The sequence below is a fragment of the Capra hircus genome, chromosome 15 (genome assembly GCF_001704415.2).
Source record: "Capra hircus breed San Clemente chromosome 15, ASM170441v1, whole genome shotgun sequence".
Taxonomy (NCBI): domain Eukaryota; kingdom Metazoa; phylum Chordata; class Mammalia; order Artiodactyla; family Bovidae; genus Capra; species Capra hircus.
The window spans coordinates 678209-701650 of record NC_030822.1 but is presented as its reverse complement, the minus strand read 5'-3'; the positions used below and the strand labels follow the sequence as shown (position 1 = coordinate 701650).

Here is a 23442-nt window from a genome sequence, read left to right as displayed (position 1 = left end):
GGGACAGCTGGAGCTCCTCTGCCCAGACCCGTGGGAGCAACCCCTCCGTCAGGGGTCTCTGACATCATGCTTTGGCAGTCTACGGAGATTGCTGGTTTCAATTCAACTAAACAACCAGTTAGGTAAGAAGATGTCAGGAGAAAAGGAAACAGTTAAGGACAGAGCCAACCTGTGAGTTTATCAGTTTGGATCTGATGTATCAATAAAATAAATAAATCAAACCTGATTTATCAATAAAATCATCCTTTCTCAAGATTTTAAGGCAGTTGGTGGGCATTAGAAGGCAAAAGCTAACTGCCATGCTTCTAAGACAAGAGTTTCCCAGTGTCAACCATTCTGACATTTGGGGCCAGCCGCCTCTGGTGGGGGGAGGTGGGGGGCTGTCCTGAACGCTGGTGGGAGCTTCAGCAGCAGCTCTGGCCTCTGACCCGCGAGTCAGGAACACCGCCCCCCTCCATGGTAACAAGACGTCTCCAGACATCACCAGAGGTCCCCTGAGGGGCTGAACTGCTGGGCTGAAAACCAGCCCTCCAAGAGAGATTCTGCCCGCTGGGCAGCCAGCAGACAGCTGGTAATTAGATGACAGTGGGGGCAAAGGAGGTCTGCGAGATCGGGGCGAACGGAGCGTCCCCGGCGGCTCGCCCCACCTGACTCGGCCAGCATCTTCACCGCCTTGGCCTTGGCCAGCTCCAGGGCCGTGACCCAGCGCTGCCGCTCCACCTCCGAGCTCGCCTTCAGGTGGTAGGTCTGCGCGCCCCCGTTGGAGATGACGAAGTTGCAGGAGTCCTCCACCGTGATGTGGGCGGTGGCGAGGTTGATGGTGCCGCGGCACGTGTGCCGCATCTCCGCCTTGGACCTGCAACGAGCCGGACAGCTGAGCAGACGCGCGCCGCGCCACAGCTCTGAGCCTTTCGCACGGGCTGCAGTGACGCCCCTCGCGTGGCCCCCTCCCATTAAAAAGCCGATCAGCAGGCTTCTGAGCCTGCGCGTGTTCTAAGTGGAGTTTACGGCTCTGCTCTTCCCCTCACCCTGAGCTACAAACAGCATTAACCCAGCAATTTTAAGTGTACAATTTAGTGAGTCTGGACAAATGTAAACAATTGTGCAACCACCTCCACAGTCAAGATGGAGAACACTTCCATCACCCCAAGAGTCCCCTCAGGCCCCTTTACAGTCAGGAGTTACCTTTCATTTAGCAAGATACAATTATCAAAGGGTGCTCTATAAACTCATGCAACCAAATTCTGTATAATCATCTCATTCTCTAGGAGAAAGAGGGAGTTCTCTGGCAGGCCAACGGTTAAGACGCTGTGTTCCCAGGGCAGGGGACACGGGTTACATCCCACATGACACGTGGTGTGGCCACAAAAAAAAAAGAAGTTAAAAGAATAGCTCCATTTTACAAATATTGAACAATCCACTCCCCCAAATCCACTATAACTCAGCCAGTGAGAACTGCCATACCACTCTTAAAACCATCTTGCAGACATGTAAGGCACACTTAGATGTTTAGAGTATTAAATATTGTGTGTGTATGCTCAGCTGCTAAGTGGTATCTGACTCTCTGCGACCACATGGGTTGTAGCCCACCAGGGTCCTCTGTCCACAGGATGACCCCCCAGGTAAGAACACTGGAGTGGGCTGCCATTCCCTTCTCCAGAGGATCATCCCAACCCAGGGATGGAACCGCGTCTCCCACACTGGCAGGCAGATTCTTTACCACTGAGCCACCAGGGAAGCCGTTAAATACCGACTACAGCTTAAATGATATGAAAGAGGAGTCACTAGCTCTCCGTGGGAGTGAAGAAAGAATATTCATTAAAGGAGCACGGGGTGGTATCATCTTTCAGGAATACGTTCTTTCCTAAGGTCCACTGACCTCTCTTGGTGGGAACTCCTAAGCCACCCTATTAATAGCTAGGAGAAATTCAGCAAATCTCTTCTGAGAGGACTGAGTGTAAACTTTTCTTCATTGCTACTGACTGACAGCTCTATTAATAGGCCAACTCTTGAGCCTTACAGCCCTGCTCAGTGACAATAAGCTACAAGAGACTTGGCATGAAACAGAGCTGCCAGCGCAGCCGAGTGTACAGGGCGACCTGCGCTCATTTCCCCGCCACCCGCCGACCTGCCCAGGGGACCTGCATGTTGAGACTGCAGTTTTCCCTGACCAACTTGGAACAGAAAGAGGTCAAAGTCCTTTGCCAACTGCCAGCGTGCAAAGCAGGGCTGTCTCTCTTTCTGGCACATCCCAAATTCCTGCATGCCGGAAATGACGGCACTAGCTCCATCTCTGGAAACCAGGACTGGGGCAGGCTTGAGAGACAACACTCCTCCATCTCTGGAAGCCAGGACTGGGGCAGGCTTGAGGAAGCCTGCTTCCTGTGCTTAGGAAGACAGCTTGGCTATTGTCCGGTCTGTCACGTGAAACTGGTTTTTCTTCCTCAGATGCACAGGCGAGAGGCATGGGGTCGCCGGTGGGGAGGGCAGGGGTCTCAATAAACCAGGCCATCTTCCACCTCCGGCACCTGCCGCGCTGTAACGTGACTCCTGCTCCTTCGACTCCTCCTCCCATCCCCCGCCCCACACTTCAGTTACATTATGAATAATGCAGGCTGAGTTACCAGCTCACCCTCACTTTCTACTCCAAAGGTGCGACTCGGACCTTCTGCCACATTCCTCACAATGCGCTGATCTTTTCCACAGGCCGCTTCCTAGGAATCTCCTCTGTTCAGGTCATGTCCGTGAACTAAAAAAGTGTCCCGAATCATATAGTCTATAGTACTTTTAAAAATACCAAAGGACTCTGGAAGTTTGGGCAGGCTTGATTCTAGAGTTCTTAGGCTCAAGCAGATACACCTCTGCTTCTAAATGATTAGTGCAGAAGTATTTCAAAAGACATGCTTTTCAGGGGCAAGAGAAGTTCCTCAGGCACCACAGTATTAGGTGGTGTTTTCTGATTAGTAAGTTCTTCCTGGAAAAGGCCAGCCAAAATAGTAGCTTCATCTCTAGAAGCTAGCCAAGAAAACTAATACTAAAGGCTTGTCACTATGTGTCTGGGAGAGCTAGGATTCTACATATGGTTTTAAGTAACAGGACAGCTGTGTAACGAAGAACAGGATAGGTAAAAAGAAGGCTTGCCAAAACCTATTAGGACAGTTCATCAGAGGATGGGTTTAGGAAGCACTTGGTAAACCGTATTTTGTAAAAGGCATATACAGGAGATGGTTTTGGAGGCATGAAAAGCAGGAGGCAAGACAACTTGGCTAAATGAACCCTAAGAACATGGGGATCCAAAGAACCAGTTTGGAAGAATACCAACTGGTTGCTAGAAAGGGCTTCAATGTGATTTTGAGGGTAGCGTGTAGACTTGATAATTCTGAATGCTGTTCCTTGGTTGGTTTGTGGGTGGAACAGTCTTGGCTGGCAAGGACAGGCCCATGGCATATTTCCCAATACACGGTTTGGTATGTTTGGGAAGGCATTCTAGCTGTAGTCAGACAGGTACCACTAGCTCTTATAGGAGAGAAATTAAAACTGGTTACAAGTACTTAAGAGATAACAACATATACATTATTACTGTCCAACCAAGATCAATACTGACCAAGACAGGTACTGATTAAAGACAAAACTGGGCTGGAAAGTGGATCTGATTAAAAACTTGCATGAGGAAAAATGACCACACATTAAGGCTCTCAGCTGATACACAACTATTGAAAAATGGGGAATCAGTGTTAATACTGACTTATAAGCCAAGCTAAGATATGAATCAGTTAACATTACAACGATGGTCAGTGTAACAGGAAAACATGAACTTGAGCAAGGGAAAAACTGTGGAACAAACCAAAACTTTAGAATTGTGATTTAACCTTAAACTTATAATCCCGGACAAGTAATTAAAAAGGAAAATTAAAAACGAAAATCAATTCTGAGTAATTCAAATGATACACATAAATGTTCACAATTAATGTCACTTAAGCAGTGAGGATGCACTAAAGCATTTTCTACCATGTTAGAGACCAGCTAAGAATGTGCTCCTACTTCAACAGCCTCCAACTCCAATCTTGATTCCCTTTCAAGATTCTTTCTTTAAGAGTCAAGACAATGAAGTCGAGGGAAAAGAGATTCCTTCACCCAAACTGTCCCAGCGGCAAAGCGACTCCTGGCAGAGGGCAAGAAATATAGTTTTAACAACACTCTTTTGGGTCTCAAATAGAATGGTCTTTATAAAAAGATTTCACTTAGAAATTACACTATATTAAGCAAAATCTTCCTTAAAGAAGATGTCTATACATTTTGTATAACACACACAGCGTGTCGTATCTATAAACTTGCTGTAGACAAGTAGTTCTCTCTTTATCTGACTGATTCACGTAACACTAACCTGGGTTTTAGGCTGTGTTGGTATGAAAAGAACTAGTTTCAAATTCTGACTCAAGACCTTGGGAAAGTTGCCCAAGCTGTCTGCGTTTCCTCACTGGTAAGGTGGGAATATCTCCTAACTTCCAGGTTGCCGTTGGGAGTCAAAGAATAGTGTACAAAACACACCTGTCCAAACTGTCGAGCACTCAGGACATGTTCATGTCCTGTCCCCAAATCCAGGATCCAACCCATCTATCTACAGTAATACTCATAGCCAAAAGCATGCTATGTTATGGCAAGACTGTGAGTCACCACAAACGTGTAATAAGCGTCCCAACACAAGCGCTGCTAACAGGAGTCAACGAAAGACATGGGCTCTTCTTTTGAGGAAACCTGAACCGAACTAACCGGCTGGCCCCCAGCAATCCTGGCTGGAACACTTAATGATCTCCCCTTGGGAGGGCGCGGGGGCTGACAGAACTACCAGAACCCCGGAGGGCGCGTCTCCGTGTGGGCTGTGCAAAGGCGAGAGCTGAGGCGCATCTTGAGGAGACAAGGACTGGGGACAGACCCCGAGGCCACCTTGTGCGTGGCGTCCTCGTGCCTGAGCGTGGAGGGGACAACGGCGGGAACGTCAAGGGCCGCTAACAACCCTGAATTCTGGAGCCGGGGCACAGACAACCAAGCCTCGGGACTCTTGACAGCAAGTTCCCCGGGAGCGGTGCCCGGGCTCTGCCCCCGTAAGCACCGACACCGGCGCCCTCCCTGCGGACTCCTCACCGCACCGGGGCGCGGCTGCGGACGCAACCCAAGAGGAGACGCGATGCTCCGGGAACAACTGGCGGGGCCGGGGCCGGGGCCGGGGGCGCGAGGGCGGGGCACGCGGGCGGCGCCGCACGTCCCGGCGCGCCCACTCTCGCGAGGGTGGGCTCGTGTGGCGGCCGGCGGGGGGACGCGCCCCGGAAGCAGTTACCTGTAGTAGCTGAGGAGCCCGTTGCTCAGCACGAACCACCGCCGCTGGTAGCCTTTGATGTAATTGGTCCATTTGAAGAGCCAGCCCTCGCGAGCCGAGCCCGAGCCCCCGGCGCCCGAGCCGCCAGAGCCCCCCGCCGGCGGCGCGGGAGCCGGGCCCGCCGCCGCCACGGCCCCGGCCCCAGGGCCCGGTCCGCCCGCCGCCACCGCGGCCGCCGCACCCGGCACGAGCCCGGAGCCCGGCCCGGAGTCTCCGCGGCCGCCGGCGCCTCCACCTCCCACCCCGGGGGGACCGGCGCCGCCGCCGCCCGGGGCCGCCATCGTGGCCGGGCCCGGGCCCAGCGCTCCTCTGAGCTCCGTCGCCGCCATGAACCGCCGCCGCCCGCTGATACACGACCGGAACCGCCTACGAGAGCCGCCGTCGCCTCCCGGAGGGCCCCACTCGGCGAGCGCCTCAGCCGCCGCTGCCGCGCAGCGTCCCCGCCCCGCCAGGCCGGCCAAGGGGAAGAAGAGAGTCGATTGGTGCGGCCGAGTGTCACTTGCGCAGGGCCCCTAGGCCATTGGCATTTCTCTGGGGCCTGTCATATCGCAGCGCCCAGTGAGCGTCCGAGGAGGGGCGCTTCCGCCAGGCCTGCCGCCGATTGGTGCAGGTGAAGGCCAATCAGACTCAAGTCAAGCTCATTGGGGCTTTCCCGAAGTCTCCGGCGCTCAGGGAGGACTCGAGAAAGCAGACCGCCCAGCCCGTGTGGCTGTCGATTGGCCAATATTTCTGCCACTCATGCGGTGTGTGCACTCGTCACCGCCACGTCACCTCCTCCCATCGGTCGTCTCCGTGGCTCTCTTCCGCCCTTACGGATTGGTGGTTAATATCAGCTGCTCAACCTTTACTACCATTCACTGAACGCGTTGAGGGAAAGGGGGTGGAGTCTACGCGTCACATCTTTATTCTCATTTATTATTGGTTGGAGTGGATGTCACTCACAAGGCGGCAAAGAGCCGGGGCGGTGATTGGAGGTGATTGGCTCCTGGAATTGTCTGTGAACGTAGGAGCGTGACACTTCTGACCAATGAAAGAGACCAATTGAGAGAGGGGGCAGGGCAGCTAATAAAATCCGGGACGAGCAATTCGTGGGCGTGCCCGTCTGCTTCCGTCTTCGGGAAGGTTGCGAGTGGCCAAAGTCTGTCGGTTTCTCTAACGCGTGTTTTGATGCTCTGTGCCAGTGTTGGAGTCGCTCTTTCTGAGCTAAGATCGCCAGTTTGTTAGGAAGAGTGTTTCTGCGTAGTCGGCCTTTGCCTGAGTTTTTCCCTGCGACCTGGAGGCCCGAGTTCCTGGGGACCCCAGAAATGGCTTCCCCAGTGTCCTCCAGAATCCACCATTCTAACTCCCTTTCCTGGTTTGCTCATCATAGTACCACACACTTTATCTCTTGATTCTAGACTGTCATATGCTTCTGATTTTGTGCCAGTAGTTGCTGACCCAGCTGTGAGGCGTAAGTGGACTTGCGAGGACCTGACTTTATTTGTACTTGGACCCATGTGGTTTTAGCATCATAAGCACACGTGTGTATGCTTAACTTTGCACAGAATATTTTAGATACACTGATTTTGTTCACACATCTGTGAAAGTCACAACTCCTGTAACTCATTTAACATTTGGAACTCTTGTTAACAAACGGGGTTTGCGGGAACCTGGCATCTGTTACATTTTGCTAGTTTTCCTGGACAATAGAAATAGCTGCTGGCTGGAAAACAAATCACCTTTTCTTGGCAATGTGCTTCATGGTATCAGGAAAATAAAAATATCCTTTTTTAGAAAACGTTTTAAAGAGAAGAGACATTTATTGAATTCCGGAAATAAAATGCACTTTGAAAATCTGCAGTTAGATGTAGCTTAGAAGATTGTTTTAACTCAACTAAAGTGAACCCCTTTATGCTTGAGCCATGCCTTTGCTCATTACTGGCCCTCTGACTGAGAAAGTTACTTAAGCATTCCCAGCCTCAGTTTCCGTTTCTGTTAGAAAGGAATGAAACATAGGGATATTGTTCTGATTAAATGCATATATGAACATGTTTGATAAACTAAACAGCTACAAAATATAAGTTGTATTGCCAAATACATCCCTCTGTTTATTTGCCAACCACAAAGGAGAAACACATACTTTTACACTGAGGAAAATCTGGCTGTCCCCACCTTAACCCAGTTAACCAAATGGGTTATCATTAACCCTGGGACAGCCAACATTTTTTATGAGGTCCCTTATCTGCTGCTTTAAAAGATGTTTGTTCCTTGGAAGAAAAGCTATGACCAACCTAGACAGCATGTTAAAAAGCAGAGACATTACTTTGCTAACAAAGGTCCGTCTAATCAAGGCTATGGTTTTTCCAGTAGTCATGTATGGATGTGAAAGTTGGACTATAAAGAAAGCTGAGTGCCCAAGAATTGATGCTTTTGAACTGTGTTGTCGTAGAAGACTCTTGAGGGTCCCTTGGACTTCAAGGAGATCCAACCAGTCCATCCTAAAGGAGACCAGTCCTGAGTGTTCATTGGAAGGACTGATGTTGAAGCTGAAACTCCAATACCTTGGCCACCTGATGTGAGAGACTGACTCATTGGAAAAGACCTCGATGCTGGGAAAGATTGAAGGCAGAAGGGGACGACAGAGGATGAGACGGTTGGATGGCATCACCGACTCTATGGACGTGAGTTTGAGTAAACTCTGGGAGTTGGTGATGGACAGGGAGGCCTGGTGAGCTGCAATCCATGGGGTTGCAAAGAGTTGGCACGACTGAGCAACTAAATCGAACTGAACTTGTGTGCTGCAGCATGAAGTATACAGCTCCACTTAATTAAGTTGTCTTGCCAAAGTTTTCTTGATCCCAAGTCCAGTCAGGCCTTTAGATCTATCTTTCAGTTTACAGAGGCTGGAGGAACCAGTTAAACAACAGCCCCCGAGGAGACAATTGAATAAATCAAGAATGTGAGATAGTCTATAAGACAATTGGTTTTACAGGAGATAAGATAGAAAGATTAAGGAAAAATGATGTGGTAACAGAGTCACGTGGTGATTGTTGTAAACTTACAAAAAAAAAAAACCGTTTTAAAAGAGACCTCCCCAACAAATGCTTGACTTTGATTCTGAAACAAAACAAAACAAAAACAAAAAAACTGTTCTTGTAGACATCGGAGGATAACGGGAATTTTGAAAATGGACTGGTATTAGATGATGTTAGGCAGTTATTACATTTGTTCAATGTAATACTGTATGATGGCTATGAATGAAAGCATCTTTCAACTCTGGAGAAATGTCACCCTCTTCAATAAATGGTTTTGGGGAACATGGCTAAACTACCTGCTAAAGAATCAAACTGGACTACTACTACAAACTCTCATACCATATTACAGAAGAAGTTCAAAACAGATCAAAGACTTGAATGTAAGGCCTGAAACCGAAAAACTGCTAAAAGGAAGCTTAGGCAGTATGCTCTCTGACATAAGTCTTAGCAATATTTTGGAGGGTATGTCTCCTCAGGCAAGGGAAACAAAATATAAGAGAATGGGACCTACTCAAACTTAAAATCTTTTGTACAGCGAAGAAAACTGGCAACCAAATGAAAAGACAGCTTACTGAATGGGAGAAGATATTTGCAAACTATTTTGGTAAGAGATTAATATCTAAGATATACAGAGGACTCCTACAACTCAACTTCAAAAAACCAAGCAACCCAATTAAAAAATGGGCAGACACTCTGAATAGACATTTTCCCAAAAAGACTTACAGATGGCCACCAGACATGTGAGAAGATGCTCAATGTCATCTTTTCCCCCGATGATCCCTAATCATCAGGGAAAGGCAAATCAAAACCACGATGTTTTATCACCTCACGCTGTCAGAATGGCTATTATTAAAAAAATATATTTACAAGTAACAAGTGTTGGCAAAGGTGTGGAGAAAAGGCAACCCTTGTGCACTGCTGGTGGGAATGTGAATTGGCGCGTCCACTGTGGAAAACAGAAGGGAGCTTCCTCAGAAAACTTAAAGTGGAACAGCCCCATTTGATCCGGCACTCCCACTTCTGGATATTTATCTGAAGAAAATGAAAACGCTCATTTAGAAAACAAATCCGCAGCCTCATGTTCACTGCAGCATTGCTTACGATAGCCAAGACATGGCAACAGCCTAGAGGCCCACCGAGAGATGAATGGATAAAGAAAATATAGAACATTACTCAACCATGAAAAGGACGGGGTTTTGCAACAGGGCTGGACCCAGAGGGTATTCTGCTTACTGAAGTAAATGGAGAAAGACATGAAAGGAAGCATGTTATCACTTATGTGTGGACTCTAAAAAAATGAGCAAAATAACAGAAACAGTGACAGATACAAAATCCAAACAGGGGGTCGTCAGAGGGGAGGCGGGGGCGGGAAGGAGAGAGATTAACCGGGAGGTGAAGAGGGCCGAGCTTCCAGCTGCAAAATAGATTAGTCATTGGTATGAAATGCAGAGTGTGGGGAATAGAGGAATTATGTAACCTCTTTGTATTGTGACAGATGGTAACTAGACGTCTTGTGGCCAACGTTTTGAAATCTATAGAAGTATCAAATCTCTGTCTTGTGTAACAGGAGCTAGCAGTGTTGTAGGTCAATTATACTTGAAAAACAAATTCATGGAAAAGGAGATCACCGTTATGGCAGGGGGCAGTGGCGGCGGGGCGAAGACTAAGGTGACGGTAGCCAGTGGCTACAAGCATTCAGTTATAAGACAAATAAGTCCTAGAAACTGTAATGTACAACATGATACGTGTAATTTATACTGCTCTACCTTACACATAAAAGTTGAGAGCAACTCCTAAGAGTGCTCATCACAGGAAAAAAGAATTGCTCTACGTCTTTGCTTATGTATCTGAGATGAGAAATGTTAGCTTGTTGTAGTCGTCACTTCATGATGTATGTGAGTTGAATCATTGTGCTCTACACCTGAAACTTACACAGTGCTGTATATTAATTAGATCTCAATAAAACTGAACGAAAAGAAACAGATTTTGGAGAAGAGTTAGGAATCTGTAAATTTCTTCTGAAATGGTAAGAACAGGAAAGAAAGAAAGTCCCCCTCCCAAAGTAATACAGACTTTGGTATGCACACACACAGACACATTCACGTGTATGCATCTACATATCTGACATGCCTGAAGCAATTTAGCACGACACATCTATATACCTACGTATAAAAGCAAACTTATTATCGTTCAGTCACCAAGTCGTGCCCGACTCTTTGAGACCCCATGGGCTGCAGCACACCAGGCTCCTCAGTCCTCCACTATGTCCCAGAATTTGCCTAGATTCACGTCCAGTGGGTCAGGAATGCTGTCTAACCATCTCACCTTCTGCCGCCTCCTCCTCGTTTGGCCTTCCATCTTTCCCAGCAGCGGGATCTTTTCTTCTTTGCATTAAGTGGCCAAAGTATTGGGAGTTTCAGCTTCAGCATCAGTCCTTTCAATGAATATTCAGGGTTGGTTTCCTTTATAAAGGCAAGTAGACACAGGTTGGGCTTCCCCAATGGATCAACAGTAAAGAATCCGCCTGCAATGCAGGAGCCCCAGGAGAAGTGGGTTCAATCCCCAGCGGAGGGCACGGCAACCCACTGCGGTACAATCGCCTGGGAAATCCCAGGCGCAGAGGAGCCTGGCGGGCTCCAGTTCACAGGGTCGCAAAGAGTCGGACACAACTGAAGGAACTTGGCCCACGCACACAGACGCAAAGTTAATTGTTGAATGTTGGTGAGAAGTACACAGGTGTTTATTGTACTATCATTCCTACTTCGGTTGTGTATCTGAAAACATTTCCTTAGAGGTTTTACAAGGCTGAGTTGAGTTAATGTTGTTGCCCATCACCACTTCCAGAGCCCACCCCCCGACCCTCCAGGCAGGGGGTGAGAGCTTTTATAGAGTAGCGGGACAGGAGTGCTACCGGCAGAAACAGCACAGTCAGCTCGAACAGTCATCTTGACGGCTCATCGGTGGTCTGAGCAGCACCAGCTTTGTTGTTTTGGGTACAGTTAATCGTCAGTTCCGGTCCGTTTGTTCCTATACTTTTTGAGGCCAGTTCTCGGAACTGCGGCCGCTCATGTCCTGGGTGCAGTCCGGTCATCGTGCAGTTAACTTGGTGTTTCAGTTTCCAGCTGATGTTTCAGTATCGGTAAGACAGCTCACGGGATACGGCTTTGAATAGTATCTGTAGCCCTTGAGAAAGAACTGAAGTCCCTGACTTTGCTCAGTGACATTGTCATTCTTTAGCCTCCTTCAACAGTTTCCCTTTGTTTTCACATCTCTCACTTCTCTGATTAAACATATTCTTTGACTAAGGTTTTCCACAGGCGAAAGGCATGCTGGAGGGGAGGCAGCAGAGTCCTGCTCCGCCTCAAGCCCAGCATGTTTATCATTTCACAAATATGACTTGGGCATCTCCCGAATAATCCCCAGGCTTTTGTCAAGCGTTGGGGGCAGAGTCATGAATGTATGGATACGCTCTGGTATTAAACCAGAAGCATTCAAATGAATGTACACAGTGGCGACAGTATCTGCATGGGCCCCCAGGTGGAGCCGTGGTCACCAACCTGCCTGCTAGTGCAGGAGACGCGAGACGGGGGCTACGTCCTGGGCCGAGAAGACTCCCTGGAGGAGCAAATGGCGAGCTGCCCCAGTACTCCTGGCCTGGAAGTTTCCACGGACAGAGCAGCCTGGCGGGCTACAGTCCATGGGGTCGCAAAGAGTCGGCCGGGACTGCGTGCACACACACACACTTGCACAGAGAAAATATGGACGGTAACGATATACCTGAAGTGACCTGGAGGACCACCAGGGCGCTGTGAAAGCACAGCAGGTGCCACCTGTTCCAAACAGGGATAAACTCTCTTGAAGCACCTGGGGGCTGGAGAGGAATTAGAAAGAGAAATGAAAGGATGGGGATAGTCTTTCTTCTGTGAAGAAAGAAAAGAGAGGCAGTACCTGAGGCAGAGGGGTTAGAGGTGGAGAAGGCAGGTGGGAAAGGCCTCCAGGGCCTCCTGAGGAGCACGGGCTTTATTTCAGGAGCAGAGGGAAGCAATTAAGGGCGCGTAGCGTGCGTGCTGTGCCACTTCAGTCGTGTCCGACTCTCTGCGACCGGATGGACTGCAGCCCACAAGGCCCCTCTGCCCACCCGATCCTCCAGTCTGGAGTACTGGGCTGCGTTACCGTGCCCTCCTCCAGGGGGTCTCGCCACCCAGGGGTGGACCCTGTGTCTCTTCTGACTCCTGCACTGGCCGGCAGGTTCCTTACCACTAGCACTGCCTGGGAAGCCTCAGGGTTAGGACAGTGACCCCATTTTTTTGTTGTTGGTTTTTTTGCCTCACCGCATTGTTCGCAGCATCTTAGCTCCCTGGGAGTGAGAGCCCTGAGACTTAACCACTGGACCACCCAGGAAATCCCTGGAGTTCACTCTTGATACTGTACATTCCGTGAGTCTTACAAGTATGTACTGACGCGTATACACCATTATAGTTTCATACAGCATAATTTCGGGACTTTGCTGGCGACCCAGTGGGTAACACTCTGTGCTTTCAAGGCAGGGGGCACAGGCTCTACCCCAGGTGGCGGAACTAAGAGCCCACATGCCCTGGGGCATGGCTGAGACAGACAAACAAACCTGCATCTTCATACAGAACAGTTCCCCTGCTCTCAAAATCCTCCGTGCGTATCCCTCCCTCCCTCCTTCTTCCTGGAGCCCTGGCGACCAGGGCTCTTTCTGCTGTCTCCTGGTTTTGCCTTTCCTCAGAACATCGCAGAGCTGGACTCACATAATATGTAGCCTTTCCAGATGGGCCTCTTTCACTTGGTCACATCCGTCCACGGTTCTTCCGTGTCTTTTCATGGCTTGATGCTTTGTTGCTGTTGCTTACTTGCTAAGTCGTGTCGGACTCTTTGCCACCCTATGGACTGCAGCAAGCCAGGCTCCTCTGTCATCCACTGTCTCCCAGAGTTTGCTCAAATCCATGTCCACTGAGTTGGTGATGCTGTCTAACCATCTCACCACCTCCTTTTCCTTTTGTCCTCAGTCTTTCCTCGCATCAGGGTCTTTTCCAGTGAGTTGGCTCTTTGCATCAGGTGGCCAAAGTATTGGAGCTTCTGCTTCAGCATTAGTCCTTCCAACGAATATTCAAGGTTGATTTCCTTGGAAATCAACTGGTTTGATTGACCGATTTGACTGGTTTAGCATTGACTGGTCCTAACCTTCTTCTTGCAATCCAAGAGACTCCCAAGAGTCTTCTTCAGCACCACAGTTGGAAAGCATCAATTCTTCGGCCTTCTTTATGGTCCACCTCTCACATCCACACATGGCTACTGGAAAAGCCATAGCTTTGCCTAGACAGACTGCCAGCAGAGTGACGTCTGCTTCGTGATGTGCTGTCTGGGCCTCACAGCTCGCCTTCCAAGGAGCAAGTGTCTTCGTGTTCACGGCTGCAGTCACTGTCCACAGTGATTCTGGAGCCGAGAAAAAAGAATCTGCCACTGCTTTCACGTTCGCCCTTCTATGTGCCATAAAGTGATGGGACCGGATGCCGTGAGCTTGGTTTTTTAAATGTTGAGCTTTAAGTCAGCTTTTCCACTCTCTTTCACCTTCATCAAGAGGCTCTTTAGTTCCTCTTCGCTTTCTGCCATTGGAGTGGTATCATCTGCATACCTCTGGTTATTGGTATTTCCCCCAGCAATCTTGATTCCACCTTGGGATTCATCAAGCTGGGCATTTTGCATGATATACTTTGCATAGAAGTTAAATAATCAGTGTGATAATATACAGCCTTGTCGTGACCCTTTCCAAACTGTGACCCAGTCAGTTGCTTCATGTCTGGTTTTGTTTCTTCTTGACCTGAGTACAGGTTTTTCAGGATACAAGTAAAGTGCTCTGGCATTCCCATCTCTTTAAGAATTTTCCACAGTTTGTTGCAGTTCACGCAGTCAAAGGCTTTAGCATAGTAAATGAAGCAGATGTTTTTCAGGAATTCCTTTGCTTTTCCCATGATCCAATGAATGTTGCAATTTGACCTCTATTTTCCTCTGCCTTTTCTAAACCCAACTTGTATATCTGGAAGCTCTTGATTCAAGTACTGATGAAGCTTAGCATGAAGGATTTTAAACATAACCTTACTGCTGCTGCTACTGCTGCTAAGTCGCTTCAGTCGTGTCCAACGCTGTGCGACCCCATAGACGGCAGCCAACCAGGCTCCGCTGTCCCTGGGATTCTCCAGGCAAGAATACTAGAGTGGGTATAACCTTACTAGCACGTGAAGTGAGCACAATTGTATGGTAGTTGCAACATTCTTTGGCATTGCCTTTACTTGGGATTGGAGTGAAAACTGAGCTTTTCCTGTCTTATGGATCCTGCACGTTTACTCATGGCTTGATGGTGGTTTAGTCCCTAAGTTGTGTCCACCTCTTGTGACCCCATGGACTGCAGCCCGCCAGGTTCCTCTGTCCATGGGATTTCCCAGGCTAGAATGCTGGAGTGGCTTGCCATTCCCTTCTACAGGGGATCTTCCCGACCCAGGGATCAGACCTGGGTCTCCTGCCTTGTGGGCAGATGCTTTACTAACTGAGCCACTAGGGGAACCCATCACGGCTTGGTGGGTGATCTCTTTTCAGCACTGACTAGTATCCCACTGCCTGGATGGGCCACAGTTGACCTTCTCGCCCACTGAAGGACAACTTGGTTGACCTTCTCGCCCACTGAAGGACAACTTGGTTGCTTCCGAGTTCTGTAGTTGTGAGTAAAGCTCCTGTAAGCGTTACTGTGCGTGTTTTTGTGGGTGTGTGGCTTTAAATGTACTTGGGTAACTTTCATGCTTTTTTTTTCCCGTCATTTTCCACATTGTCACTGGCTTGCCCTCCCAACTGTTGCCGAACAACAGTTTCATAATGCAGATTTTATCAATGTGACCAGTCCAGGTATTTGGTTTCCCAGTTTTACCTTTTTTATAATCGAAACAAAAAATTCTTACTGGAAAACAGTAATTCATGATTTCAAAGGACAACATTCTGTCCCCCAACCAAATGAAGCAGAAATTCAAGTCTGTTTAAGTCAGGTTCGCCTTGTAAGTTAATTGAGGCGTGCTCTCAGGGACAACACCTGTGAGAGGGTGAAGGAAACAGGATCAGAGGGAGAAGTTGAACCAAGAGGCACTCACAACAGAACTCCTCAGCTCTGGGGAAATCTGAACTTGGGTTGGTCTGTTGCAGGTGTGCAATCTTGAGACAAAACAGCTGGGTGCTTATTCTGCAGAACTGGTCAGTCATAGCCTGCTGGGCGTGTGGAAGGAGCCAGAACTGCACCCCAGCCCTCTGGTCTTCATCTTGCATTCGTGTTTGTGCAGCAGGATGATGAAATTTACTGAAACTAGGAAGGCACAGACATGAGGGCAGATTCCCCAGCGGGGCCTCCGGGGAAGCCACTCAACTCTCTGCTTGTGGGTTACAAGGGAACTGGGTGCGACCAGAGAGCAAAGAGCACATTCGCGGTGTATTTTACAGATGATCACACAGGGATTGATTGTAAATTTTTAAAAGGGGAGCTGCATACTAGCTGGGAAAATTCACCTCCCTAACCTCTTAGCAGGAGGCACTATTGACCGATTGACACTACAGGAAGTCTCCCTACGTACAAGCGAGTTCTGTTCTGAGAGCGCATTTGTAAATCCAATTTGTAAGTCCAACACGGTTAGTCTAGGTACTCAGCTAATACAATCTGCTGTTGTACTGAGCTGTAATCGGTTTATAATACTTTTCACACAAATAATTCATAAAAAACAAAGACAAAAATAAACATTTTTAATCTTGCAGTATAGTACCTTAGAAGTACAGTGAGTGAGTGTGAAGTCGCTGTTGTGTCTGACTCTTTTCGACCCCGCGGACTGTAGCCTACCAGGCTCCTCCATCCATGGGATTTTCCAGGCAAGAGTACTGGAGTGGGGTGCCATTTCCTTCTCCAGTACAGTAGTACAGAAAACAACAGCTGGCACGCGGGGACTGGCATCCAGCGAACAGGCGGGAAGCGTCACTGACGCAGGAGGGAGATGAGGGGGGAGAAGGCAGAGCTGAAGGTGGGCAGCAGCAGGAGTCGGGGGGCGAGCTGCAAGCGTGTTCACGCCTGACCTTGACGGCACGGGTCCTGGTTCCTTGCTGGATGCAGTTCCATGTCTACCTCTTGAGAACGATCCAGGGCTGCGGAGGGCACTCTTCCCCGTCTTAGATGACGCAGCAGTGCTGGACTGCATGCTGAACGGCTGCAGCAGCCTTCGTGCACCGCTCTACATCTGGGTCCCGGGCCCAAGAATCTAACACCGTGGCTCAAACAAAGGCAATCCCCTGGCCATTTCCTGTCCTGAATCTCCTGGGTTCTTCACTTCTTCTTCCTCCTGTCTCTTCATCCCTTCCCTGGGCACATTCAAATCTTTGAAAGTTCACAACTTAAAGGTTCCTATGTAGGGGCCTTATTGTATTCATTACCACATCTATATTTACAGCACAACATAACTCATCCAAGTGGGACCCCGCACACATTTTCCTAGGGGGTATGACAAACCTGGAAAAACTGGAACTTCATATGAAGTACAAACAGATTAGTAAAGCGAGGGAGCACCAACTTCCACTGCGTGCCGAGCACGTCTACAAACGTAATTTCATTTATTCTTTGTCACTGTTCCAGTTGTTTTACCACCCCGTCTACAATTTTAAAAATTGAGACTCAAACAAGCAAAATACCTTATGAAAGCAAAGCTAGCATTCCAACACAGATACAAAAAGGCCCTCAGCCTTGGCAGGCTTCATGCAACTGGTGCCATGGAATCTTCTCGTAAGGACAGAAACCATTCAAAGAATTAAATCGCGTCAGAAACACAACTGACTGGTGTTTGGTTTAATGTAACAGAACTACTGTGATACTTTTATCTTTTAAAATTATCACTAGCCTGCCCCTGTTCCCGTTTCTCCCAGGGGCGTATACTAACGTTTTAACCAACCTCTTCAGGCTACACAGAGCCGTCTGTTTCACACCAGCTAATCATACACTGTACTTCAGAGAAAATGGAGGCTGTGCATGAAGAACTCCTTCACATTTGTAATACTTTTTTTAAAAAGATCATTCAAAAAATGTTTTTCCCCAATAGCACTTAATGAACCCTCATGTTGAATGGCTGAAAAAAAAAAAACCCTTTGTAATGACTCAGGTTAGGTTTATTTGCAAGTACAAGCGCAGGCACCTCAGTCCTGTCTGACTCTTTGCGACCCCACGGACTGTGCGCCAGGCTGCTCTGTCCACGGGATTCTCCAGGCAAGGATACTGCAGTGGGTTGCATTTCCTCCTCCAGGGGATCCTCCCGACCCAGGTACTGAACCTGTCTCCTGCACCTCCCACATTGCAGATGGATACTTACTGGCGGGTCACCAGGGACAGAGGCCCAATTTACGTTGGTTTAAACACATAAGTTTATTCTCACACCTAAAGACATTTAAAAGATAATAGTAAAAGGCACGCAGAGGCGGGCAGCGCGGGGTCGGTTTGGCGGCTCACGGAAGTCTTCCCGGCAAAGCCCCTTCCTTCTGCTCCTGTGCACCGTCACCGTCGCTGAGGTTATTTTTGCCCCAAGATGGCGGCTGGAGCTCCAGTCATCTTAAGTGCCTTCTAGGCAGCGAGAGAGGAAAGAAAGGAGGACGGACAGGCATTTCCTTTCGTTTAATGAGCATTTCTGGAAGTTCCACACAAGGTGTCTGCTCCTGTTGGACGGAGAAACGTTGGGAAACGGCTGTGAAGGGATGCAGATGACTCCCTCACACAGTGTGGGACAAACCATGTCCACGCTCTCCCCCTTTCCTTCCTTTAAATACAAGCCAAAATCTAGTCACTATAAAAGATATAAGGGTTCAGAAATGCCGATACAGAAAACGAAATCTCTCCTTAACCACACCTTCTAGGAATGACCATTGTTAACAGCTGGATATATATTCTTCTACTACCCTGTGGGTTTTTAAAAATTAAAAACAGTCAATGAGAAGATGTTTGACACCTGCTAGTTTGCCAGGACGGCCATAACAAAGTGCCACAGACAGGGCGGCTTAAACAATGAGCGTGCTTCCTCACAGTTCTGGCGCCCGGGCGTCTGAAGCCCAGGTGTGAGCGGCGCCGGTTTCTCCGGACGGCTCGCCGTGGAGAGGGCCGTCTTCCGGGGTCTTCACGGGCAGGCTCCCCCGTGCCCCCATCACCGCTGCTTGTAAGGACGCTGCTCATACCGGATTAGAACTCACCCTAATGACTTCATTTATTTTCTTGTGACTTCATTTCAAATTAATCTTTTTTTGTTCTTTTGAATTCTCTATTCTGCATTGGCGTGTAGCTCATTCACAATGTGAGTTTTAGGTGAACAGCAAAGGGGCTCAGCCACACATAGCCATGGGTCCATCCTCCCCCAAACTGCCCTCCCATCCAGGCTGGACCAGAACACTGAGCAGAGTCCCCTGTGCCACACAGGAAGTCCCTGTTGGTTATTCTTTTTAAATACAGCAGCGTGTACATGTCCACCTCACACTCCCTGACTACCCCTCCGCCCCTTGTCAAAGGCGCTGTCCCCAGAGACGGTCCCGCGCTGAGGCGGGGCACTAGGCCTGCAGCTTGGGCTTCGCTGCTGTTGCTGGCTGGTGGGGATGCACAGTGATGCTCCTGCTGTGCAGCAAAGCTGAAGCAGTGGCGCACGCATACGGACACATCCACACATGCACTTACATCTTCGCATTCTACCCCCTTATGGGTTACAAGATACTGAACGTAGTTCCCTGTTCTACATGGTACGGTTTTGGTTTAATCTACTTTATACAGTAGTGTGCATCTGTTATTCCCAAATTCCTAATTTATTCCTCCCCAGCCCCTACCCAGCAAAGTGACTTTCCTTAGAGACTCTGCGAAGGCTTCCTGCGGCAATGTGAGTAAAGCCCTTCAAGGCAGCGTGGCCACTCCACTCCAGCGACATTGACCTGCCATGGTCCTGAGAACCCCCGCCCATCCTCGTCTCGGGCAGAGGTCGGCTCCTTCACCCTGCTTGGGATGCTCCTCCCAGGCCTGTGCTTGGCCGTCTTCTTCTCAGTATGCGCGCGTCCGCTTCAATGTCCCCTTCTCATCAAGGCCTTCCCTGGCCTGTCTGCAGTACAGATCCCCCATCACTCTCCGTCCTTTCATCCTCTGTTGTTCTCCTCTTAGTGCTTAGCACCAACTGCCCCCCAGAGCACAGCCTTCGTCACCTCTGTGCCCGGGAACGCTGGACACTCACGAGCTTGTCGGGCTTACCGTATCAAATTGCTTCCGACCTCGGGGTTGCTGTGGTAAAATGAGTGGCAATGTCGTTTGGAGTGGGCCTGGCACACACAGATGAGTTCATGCCACTGAGGTCTGTTCTCTCGGTTCTGAAGCTCTGAATAATCCCGTCAAGCTGTTTCTTTGTGGCCCAACTATTTTATGAAAAGATGCCAGTTGGACGCTTGCTTGGTATGGCCTGTGTGCTGGGAACTGGCGCACGGATGGGAATGAGGACCGGCGCGTTCATGGAGCTCCCGTATGAATGCAGGGAACTGGGAACTGACGACTGACCGACCGCCTGGGGCTGAATTTATCTCATATAAACAATGCATTTCCAAATACTGAGACGGAAGTGTGGGAGCAAATCGTTTTTAAAATCTCTTCAAAATGCCACACAGATGCCTGACAGCTGCCTTTCTGAAATTCTGATCCTTATATATTGTAATGGACCTTGACAGTTAAAACCTGAATCACATTTTTGAACTACGGAGAGGGAATTATTTAATCTGCCTACTGGAAATGAAGGCATTAAAGCCCAATCAGAAGAGTGCAGATGTGTCCCTAAATGCTTGCAGCTCCTGAGCTGCTACTACACGAAACATTTATCCAGAAGCAGGAGCCTTCTTGTAGCCACGATGCTGGACATGGAGTTTGAAACTTCCAGTCTGAATCTTAAACCGGAGCACTTATTAGCTGGACGGTCTTGCTAATCTCGTTTGGGTACTGTACAATTATAGCTGCCCATTCTAATATTTCAAAGGGTAATAGAGAAGACTTGAATTAGAAAATTAATGTCCGTGCTCTCTGTACACTGTAAAAAGAGCTATAGAAACACAGACAGCATATTAAAAAGCAGACATCACTTTTCAGACAAAGGTCTGTATATTCAAAGCTATGGTTTTTCCAGGAGTCATGTAGGGATGTGAGAATAGGACCACCAAGGCTGAGCACCGAAGAACTGATGCTCTTGAACTGTGGTGTTGGAGAAGACCCTTGAGTGTCCCTTGGACTGCAAGATCAAAGCAGTTAGTCCAAAAGGAAATCAACCCTCAATATTCACTGGAAAGACTTATGCTGAAGCTGAAGCTCCAATATCTTCGGCCACCTGATGCAAAGAGCTGACTCACTGGAAAAGACCCTGATGTCACAAAGATTAACAGCAGGAGGAGAAGGGGACGACAGAGGATGAGATGGTTGGATGGCACCATTGACTCCATGGACATGACTTTGAGCAAGCTCCAGGAGATGGTGAAGGACAGGGAAGCCTGGCGTGCTGCAGTCCATGGGGCCGCAAAGAGGCGGACACGACTGAGCACCTGAACGGCCACTGTGGATTCACCTTTGTTCACTGCTGGGTGAACAAGAGTGACTTGGCAGAAACTACCTGAGGATGGAATCTACTAAAAGCGGAGCAGTTAAACTATGGCATGCAGTGGAACGCCATACAATTATTAAAATAAACAGTGGTGCCTCTCTACATGGACATTTAAGGGTATCCATGATGCTTTAGGAAAAATCCAGCATCTATATGCATCGAGCAACCACTTGGTGGACAACATCAGACTGTCAGCCAGGGTTTTTCTGGGGGTGGTGGTGGAATCACTTAGAGCGGTACTAACTCGTAAGCAACGTGAGAGACGCTCTACTCACAACAGGGGAGGCACACACCACTGACGGCCTCGTCCCCATCCAGACGCTTCCTGGGTCTTGGGCTTGACTTAGGTTAAGTTCCCTTGGAGAACGAACTTGGCTGAACTGCAGAGCTTAGAGTCACGGTGAGTAAACAGGCTCCTTGGAACCGTCTTTCATGCCACATTCACAGATAAAAGGCAAAGCTGAGGCTGTTAGGTAACCTGCAATCTATTCACAACTGCGCCTCTGCTTCAAGGTTAATGGCCAAAACTACGCTACCTGTGGCCTTAACACACTAGACTTGCTGCCTGAAAACGGTTTTACTTTCTTAAGGATCACAGTGCCAACACACTTAAACACAGCTGGGTGAGGAGAAGTGTGAGATGCCTTCCACTACTTCCCCACTTGGACTTTGTGCACACGAGACTTCACGGCTCTCCACAGGGAGAGGGCAGTCGGCGGTCTGCGTCAAACTCAGAAGGTCATCGTGGCCTTCCTGAGACAGACAGGGCAGCTCTGGTGAAGGCCGGCTGGCTGGTACTCAGGCCACAACGGACCTGAGCAGATTTTCTGTGTGGACGGAGCGGAGATCCATCCATTTTGATTCAGCAGTCAGTGAGGAAAAAATCCAATTTCTGAAAATATAGAAACTCACTGGGAGACGTGGCTTGGACTTAAAGTGGTTTTGTGATTCCTCAACTGTTTAACAGGGGAATTTAAAGTGTCTAACAGTGCAGTACCTGACCACACCTCACAGGATAACTGTCTTGCTTTCACATTTTTTTCAGCACATTCATCTTTCAAAGTCAAGTACGCTGGCTCTGAAACCGAGCACAGCCAGATCAGGCCTTCTTGTCCTGCTAGCACGCATCACCGGAAAGTAGGGGGCTATGCTTTCTAGCAGTTTTTAGAGAACAACCCCCTTTCGGTTCTAATATCAATACATGCAGACTGAAGACAGTCTGGACGATGGAAATGAGAAACCACCACCCACACACAAACTCCTCCACAAGCCTCCCCCTTGGAGGCAGCCACCGCCCTCCAAGCACCCTGGATTGTATCCCTTCCACGCCCCGTGCCCACATGAAGTCATATACATGTGAAGGACTGACTTACACTCGACTTCATACTCGAAGTGCTTTCTGATGTAACTAAGCTCTTCAAAAATAGTTGTTTCTTCTCAGAATATAAGCAATGCTTGCTCTCCACAGAAGATTTGGAGAAAACTGAAAGCAAAAGGAAGCTCCCCGCAGTCCTGCCACTGAGAGACGCACGTCTTTAGGGGAACACCTGCAGGAGCATTGCTCTCGCTCGGTCGCGTCCGACTCTGCAGCCCCATGGACTGCAGCCCGCCAGGCTCCTCTGTCCATTGGGTTCCCCAGGCAAGAGCGCTGGACTGGGTTGCCATGCCCTCCTCCAGGGGATCTTCCCGACCCAGGGATTCAATCTCTATCCCCTGCATCCACTGAGCCACCTGGGAAGCATGTCCTCCCAATTTCTTCCCCATCACATTTAGTTTCATAAGAACTGCATTCCAAGCATATATACTTTCTGCTTTCCCCCACACCAGACCATAAACACTTTTCATGATTAAATATTATACCTGTACCTATCACACAGATTATCCCTTAGCCACTAGTGAGTATTTAGGTTACTTCTAATTTTCCTGTTACAAATGATGCTGTGGTAAGTTTGAAATAGCTAACATGAATTTATTACAAAGAATCACCAACTTTTTCTCACCTCTTCTGAGAAGATATAAATGAGAGCTAAGGAAATACTAACCATGAGGCAGCTTAAGTTAAAAGTAGGCTTTGTGAAGGTTCTTAACTAAACTCTCAGCTGCCAAGAGACGAGGAAGGTGAGCTGCAGTCTAGCCACTGAATTTTTCTATCCACTGAATTTTCTAATTCTGCTTTGCAGTTAAAAGTTGGGGGGGAGGGGCAGTGACTGTTGAAAGCATCCTAGCTTTTCTTTTTAAAAATATGCATTTATTTGTTTGTGGCGCACAGGATTGGACCAGGGATCAAACCCGTTTCCCCTACACTGGGATTGCAGTTTCAGCCACTGAACCATCAAGGGGGGCCCACACCCTAAGTTTTTTAAGG

At 48.7% G+C, this 23442-nt stretch overlaps 1 protein-coding gene across 2 annotated transcripts in view; it reads right to left on the bottom strand.

The window, feature by feature from the left end:
- The window catches only part of OSBP (oxysterol binding protein), a 30938-nt gene extending 23792 nt beyond the window's left edge, over positions 1–7146 (bottom strand). For both annotated transcript variants that reach the window (XM_018059019.1, XM_018059021.1), the window contains exons 1-2: positions 5336–7146; positions 648–856 (exon numbers count right to left, since the gene is read on the bottom strand). In XM_018059019.1, the coding sequence (XP_017914508.1) occupies positions 648–856; positions 5336–5703 (577 nt within the window). In that variant the 5' untranslated portion in view covers positions 5704–7146. The remainder of the gene's footprint in view (positions 1–647; positions 857–5335) is intronic.